This window comes from Anneissia japonica, unplaced genomic scaffold (genome assembly GCF_011630105.1).
Source record: "Anneissia japonica isolate Jap-2015-1 unplaced genomic scaffold, ASM1163010v1 scaffold287814_len66955_cov115, whole genome shotgun sequence".
Lineage (NCBI taxonomy): Eukaryota > Metazoa > Echinodermata > Crinoidea > Comatulida > Comatulidae > Anneissia > Anneissia japonica.
Genome location: NW_022747618.1, coordinates 49,391 through 56,767, shown reverse-complemented (window position 1 = coordinate 56,767; position 7,377 = coordinate 49,391). Strand labels below are relative to the sequence as shown.

At 30.6% G+C, this 7,377-nt stretch overlaps 1 protein-coding gene across 1 annotated transcript in view; it reads left to right on the top strand.

Annotated features, from left to right (window-relative positions):
- Positions 1–916: 916 nt before the first annotated feature.
- LOC117120521 (very low-density lipoprotein receptor-like) overlaps positions 917–7,377 on the top strand; it is a 13,344-nt gene continuing 6,883 nt past the window's right edge. The window contains exons 1-2 of the mRNA XM_033265534.1: positions 917–1,014; positions 2,165–2,194. Of these exons, the coding sequence (XP_033121425.1) occupies positions 927–1,014; positions 2,165–2,194 (118 nt within the window). The 5' untranslated portion in view covers positions 917–926. The remainder of the gene's footprint in view (positions 1,015–2,164; positions 2,195–7,377) is intronic.

Below are 7,377 nucleotides of genomic sequence, written 5' to 3'. Positions count from 1 at the left end.
CCAGAACCAGAACTGCTTGACTTGTGAGAAATTTCTTGATATTTCGGTCTTGGGCTCGATCTTATTGTTGTAAAAACAATTAAACCACAACGCGCTGCAAAAAAAAAAAATAATAATAATAATAATGTTGATGTCTCGCAATATCTTTGAAAAGAATTGCACCTTTGTCTACTAGATTTTGTATAAAACAATTCTCTTTTATTAGCGTAAATCCAGTAATACGCGGGAAATTATCCCCCACAAAAAGGAATTCATAGTTTTCTTTTCATAGAGACACTATTATATCTGTAGTTAGTATTATATTTTAAACAAAAACAAAAGATACTTTTACCGACTATTTGTGATTGCCAATTGACAGAATGTTGCTGGGCCTTCGTTTGTAAACTATTTGTAGTATCTAGTTGCTATCTTATGATCTATAAAAACGCTAGACCATGTATTATACTTGCTAAGTTAAAACATATGTATAATATGTCTAGGTTTATTGTTTACCTGAATTATTTGTTTACATAAAGCGTATCGACTCAAAGAAGAATAATTAGTAATAACAGTTAGGCCTAACAGAATATCATTTGGGCGTTGTTTCTATCATTTACAGACCAAAATATACAACAAACTATAATGTGGCTACCATCTGTACATTTAGGCCTATAAGCTAATACATGTGAAAATAACATATGTAGAGACAACCAAAGATAAGGTTGAGTAGTTCTGTATCTTTTTAATAAATTATTATTTTACGATTAGTAAATAAGACATGTTGAATACATCGTTGAAATGCAACATTACTGATATCACATTGTCAATTATTAATCAATGAATGAAATGACTGAATTATCTCTAATTGAAGTCTAATAATGTAATTACTGCCATATGGTTGCCGATTTAGGAAAAGTATATAAATAATGTTGCCGTGTATAATCTATATGTACATCCGTCGCGTTTCCATAATCGTCGATATGAAAGTGAAGGAATGTCTGTTGGTGTGGCTCTACTGCCTGTACTTCACTTCAGGTAGGTTTAAAACGTTTTTTTCCCCCATAAATTAAGGAATAAAGTAAGCAAATGATATGTACCTAGTTTACAGACTCTAACGCTACAAAAAAAATGTTTGCATTAATAAATTATGCTTTTGTCTATTGTAGATTTTTTTTTGGCCCCCTGTTTGTTTTACATATCATTTATAAATGATTTCGTAATGTGTTCACTATTATATTATGTGATCCGATTAATCTTAATTTGCTTTTATTCTTCCTTCGTTTTTAATTGCCTATTTATGAATTATTGTTTTTTTCTTCCTGTCTTTGTACTTTTGTCCCGGTTGTTGATCTATATTTTAAATATATAACCGCCACACTAAAGAGTCTGCGCTTAGTGACTAGTGCTGAATACCATCCCCAAGTAGCAGCGGGTACTGCAAATGCTATTTCAATGTGAGTTAAAACATGTCTAAACTAAAATAAATGCAAAAGTACGAGCACGCATGAATCAACAATATGGGTTTACATTCCACTACTATTTTTTATATCGGTACGTTTCTCATATGCAGACAGTATGATTTACAAGAACTATCAAACATTTTGATAGAGTTTTCATAAATAAGGACAGAATTGCCACATAGAATAAGTTGTAATTTTTTGTCATCCGTTTTTAAAGTTAAATATAGTACATGTTTTCAAATCATCACCGAGGGTAATATCTTTTTCTGGGATCAGCATTTCTTTTCTAATACTATCAAGAGCTTCACAAATATGAAATGTTTAACATCTCTTTTAGTTTAACAAAGGTATTTTATGTTTTTACAAAAACTATAAGGATACCTTATCTTCTTAGAACAACTTTTTCATTGAACAGCAATAACCACTCGTATTCAGCTCGTCAAGCTTTATGTTTTCATTTCCCCTTTTAGATTTTTGTCCAAGAAAACTACTTTAGCCTAAGAGGTCTTAAATTTGGTTTGACTTTCCAAATCAAATTAAGCAATTTATTGCTGGAAAATTACCGTGGTTTATACTAATTTACTTTTGGAGCTTCCAAAATTGCGTACAAGTCTCCACCCCCACACAAATTAATTCACTATTTATCTTTATAATTTTGTTGAATGTTTCCCAATAAATCTTTGATGTTTAAAGTTAAAGATATTTATTTCTGATTTTGTTTTCAGCATATTCGACTATATCCTATGGGACGACAGGTATGAAAACTTAATACTATTTTACTAATAATATTACCATTACCATTGCTATTGCCATCGCCAATGAGATTGCTATTGCCATTGCCATCTTCATTGTCATTGCCATCTTCATTGTCATTGCCACTATCACTAATATTATTATTGTTATTATTATTATTATTATTATTATTATTATTATTATTATTATTATTATTATTATTATTATTATTATTATTATTATTATTATTGGCTTTTCCCAGTAGTACTGGGAAAAGCCATTGTATTTGTTCTGATTTTTTCCTATTTTTTTTTTGCATATATTTTTCCTATCTTTTTGCACTGTTTTATCTGGCCGTCACTTCCCATGCTTAGAATTTTCCGTACTTTGCCGAAACATAGACCATATATCAAGGAAGTGCCTCCTAATATTTAGTGTTAATCTATGGTGGGGTGTGCGTGTGAGGGCCAATTAAATTGAAACTTTCTATGTAGTTTGTAAAGGTCCAGTAAAGAAATGACTGAATTTTTGTGTGGGTGTGAATATGAGGACCGTTAAAAGAAAACGTCCCAGACAAGATATTTCAAAAACGGGTCAACTGATCCGAATGAAACTTTCAGGAAAGTTTAACCCAAGTTACAAGGAAGATATTACTATGTGTAGGGGACGATCCAGGTTAGGGTGTAAATTTGAGGGTCATTTAAATTTCTTACGTACTAGTTATAGATGGATAAAAATGACACTTTGCAGAATAGTTTTTCATTGTGAAATGATCCAATTTTAGTGACGATCCGCAGTAGGGTGTGTAGATATGAGGACCATTTAAAGATTTTTTTTGACAGTTGATTAAATTAATTAAACGCAATTTGCGTTTTCTAAAGCCCTTAAACCAGTTACAGCTAGGTTAAACTCAAAACTACTGTGAATGCATGAACAAATAACATTTTTTCTTTCAGTCATTGAATCGCTATGTACTGAAAATGCACTTTCCTATTCAAGGCCGGCTCATTTGGCCGCAATGGTTATGAGTCACGCTGTACCTCATTATTGCCATTGTAGCCATAGTTAAAGTCTCACTAATAACGTCGCAGTCAACATGGTTTTCGTTTTTTTTTTCCATTTCTTTTTTTCCCCGTCATTAAAATTATATTGATTTTCCTTGTTTTTTTTTTTACTTTACACCTTTTAACGAATTTTCTTTTTGTTGCAATTTCAACTTCCAACTTTCTCATTAAATCAATGGGGAAAAGCCCTCTGTTGTTCAAACAGACATAGTAAGTCTAGTTATTATTAATATCTTTGTTATATTTATTGTCATTATTATATATATTCTATTTTATTGTTATTATTATAAAATTACTAGAGGGTACGCTCGCTTCGTTCGGTTACCCCGGCCATGATTAGTTTCGATAAAAGAGAACAATTCATGACCACTAAAAGAAGAGTGCATGTGATATAAGTACGCCATTCTGTAAAGACCCCTGTGAATAATTGTGATGACGAACGGTGTGTATACCTATGCTTATTGTCGGTAACATGTGATGAGAAGGTGTGATGGCGGTAAAACGTTTACATGCAATGTAGAGTTTTCAAGTTCTATAGAAATAGAAAAACATATTATAGAAATTTATCATTAGGCCTAGACCTATAAGTAAATAGGTCTACACATTGTCTAAAGTCCACGACAATAATGTTTCTATCTGGACCTTTTTTTTTTACATTGCATCTAGACAACTCAAATCATGCCATGGATTACTGATAAAGTATTGTGAAAGCCAGTAAAAGGTTCGGTAAAACTTGAGAGCTTAATATGCAATAATTGCCTATTAAAGTTTTACCACTTTTCCAACTATACATTTCTCTTAGTTCTTACAATTTCTTCCGTGAGCTCGAGCTTAACAAGAGTAATTTATAAATTATTAGACAAATTATAAAAGTTACGAAATTAAATGTATTTTTTGACTCTTATAATATAATATATTATTAATTTTTTTTTATAGTTCATGCTCCAGTTTTACAAGAAACGTGTTATTATTTAAGCAATAATACAATAAGAACATTGCAGGTATTTTTTTTTACTATATATGCGTGGAAATTGCAAATTGCAAACAAATTGCTATCCCATGTATATTATATAATAATAGGCTAGTACTGTAATAGTAATGATAATAACAATAATATCGGGCCTATTATTAATCGGTACTTGCATAGCGTATACAGCGTACCAATTTTTGCCCCACGGAATATTAGAATATGTCAGTGTTTTTACATTAAAAACTCCTACTTATAATACCCGGTGGTGAGAAATAATGTGCCGTCGTTACGGATGACACAGTACGATACTATCTCGACAGCCTCATTTGCAACCGAGCAAGTTTTAAATTGCTGGTTTAGTAGAGCGGCTAAAGTTGACTTTCAGGTAGAATCGTGAAATTTTCCAGCCACTCCTAGCCCATGGTTCGGTTGGTAAAACCAAGTCTTCTCGGATAAAAAATTAAAATGGGGGTACAGTGTATACATCTGGCTCGTATGCACTTTAAAGAACCCATTGCATCTTTCGGAAGAGTAGAGGGTTACTCCGATGTTATGGTTCATTTCAGCCCCTGTCGCTGTGTAATGATGTGAACATGTATCTACCATGAAGCGCCTATTTACGGCTGCTAGGTAGTCAGGGACTACGACCATACTTAATTCAGCACAATGACGCTGCAAATTTTGGGTTATTCTCATACCTTTACCTTTACAAACAGAAAAAACAGACAGTTCAGCGAGATAGACTTATGGAACAAATGTTTCTTTAGAAGCTGACGAAAAAAAAAAACAAGATAACAAGATGCAATTCGTAAATCACTGAGAAGACTATTCCAAAGCGTAGGTGCAGCAATTGAAAAGGACCTATCAACTGTTTTTTTTATTTTATTAGACCGAGGTATATGAAGGAAAATGATCCAAATGAACGAAGATTAATGCCTAGAGATAAGTAAAAAAAATGTAAGCTGGGGTACTGTTTTGATGATTAATTAAACAAACTGTGATGGATAGTGTGAGAAAAAGAATTCTCTCTCTAATGTGCAACCAGTGACGTTGCCGGAATAGTTAACTAGAAATATGAAATTTAGAGAGGTGAAAAATTAAAAGTGCACATCTATTCTCAACTAAAAAATATTATTTTTGGTGTGATTTATCGCCTAGGTAAGTTACCAATAATAACATTTCTAATATTCTTGACATAATTAATAGAGAAAAAAAATATCGGACCTCGCTGATGATTTCCATATTTATCTTTTAAATTTCAATACTCATAATCAAACGTCTGAGTTTATTAGTACCAATTTTAATTCCAATTTTTACCCTTTAACAACGAAATCAATGTGCATCACAACTAAAATCGCAACCCTTATAGACAATATTTATACAAATAATACTTATGACCAAATTTCTTCAGGCATTTTTTATTCTGACATTTCTGATCACTTTCCAGTCTTTTCTCTAACTAATAATAACACCATAAATTTTGGGCAATCTTCTAAAAAATTAATATTAAACAATTTCTGCTTTTAAAAATGAACTCTCTACTGCAAATTGGACTAATGTATATAATATTAATGATGATCCAACCCCATACGATACTTTTAACTGTAAATTTAACTCTTTATGTAATAAACACTTCCCAAAACATAGATGTAGAAAAATCTTCGTAAAGAACATAAACCATGGATATCTAATGCATTAATTAAGTCAATTGATACTAGATAAAATAAAAACTTTACAAGAAATATATAAATATAGAAATAAATTAACTAAATTACTTAAGTTAGCCAAAATATATTACATTGACAAATATAAAAATCATAGATCTAATATAGAAAAAAAATAGAAAACAATAAATAATGTTCTTGGAAAAAAATACTTTAAAAACCTATACCTTCTTCTTTCACTCATAACAACAACAAAATCCCAGACCCTTTATCGATTGAAACCAACTTTAATAAATATTTTATAAATATTATATTGGTCCAAAGCTTGCTAATAATATTTGCAACCCGGTAAATAATGCTAATTTCGCGTCTTCTTTACAGAAGCCTAAATAAAAATAAAGACATATTATTTGAAACTATGAACATTGAATTAGCTAAGGTTTCAGATTGGTTTAATTTAAATAAGTTATCGCTAAATATTTCTAAAACAAATTATATTTTATTAACCAAAAGCAAACTCACTAAATTAAAAGAAGACCTATACATTGATACAAATAGGATTAGTCGTGTTAATGAAACCAAATTTTTAGGAGTGACGATTGGCTCTTAAACTAAACTGAAAACCTCATATCAACCGTGTAAGTAACAGCGATGCACGCAATATAGGAGAGTTAACAGATTAAAACATTGTCTTCCAACTGAAATCCTTTTTAACTTATACCATACTTTAATTTGACCATACATTTTTATTGCAATATTGCATGGGCTATAAAATATAAATAAATTTAAAATTAAATTCTTGGGAAAGTTTTGAAACTACTCAAATTGATCATCGCTTTCGCCTTCAGAAACGTGCTCTACGTATAATGTACCGGAGCAGGACATAGATCTCACACCAAGCATCCTTTTTGGTTTTTATTTTATAATTTCAATGTTCTTCATATTTATGATATAAATAAACTTGACATTGCAATTTTTATGTATCGTTTACTTACCAATTCGCTACCAACTCACTTAAACAGTCTCTTTACCAGGGTGTCTAATTTTTACAATTATCCTACGAGGTTTTCTGAATGCAACTTTCTAAACTAAACTTTGTAATGATACTCGTAAAACATCGTTACTGATTAAATCCAACTTTATTGAAGATAAGATCAAGGTGTGAGTTAGCGTTATCGTAAGATCAAACTTAACTAATAAACCATCACTTTATAGTTTTAAAACCTCTTTTACAAAGTCTCTGATCTCTGTATATGGTGACTAATCCACATTTGCTTTTTGTATTAAAAGTACCTTAAATTAATGTTACGAAGGATAAACTTTCTTCAATTTCGTAATACATGTATAATATTTTTAACCTGGAAATTTGGAAATCTATGTATTATATGGATAATTCATTATTATGCCATTGTTTTGTTATCATTATTATTGTTTTTTTTTTAATTATTTATCTTTTGATTTTTTATTGATACTATTGTTTTTTGATATTCATGGTTATTGTTCTACTT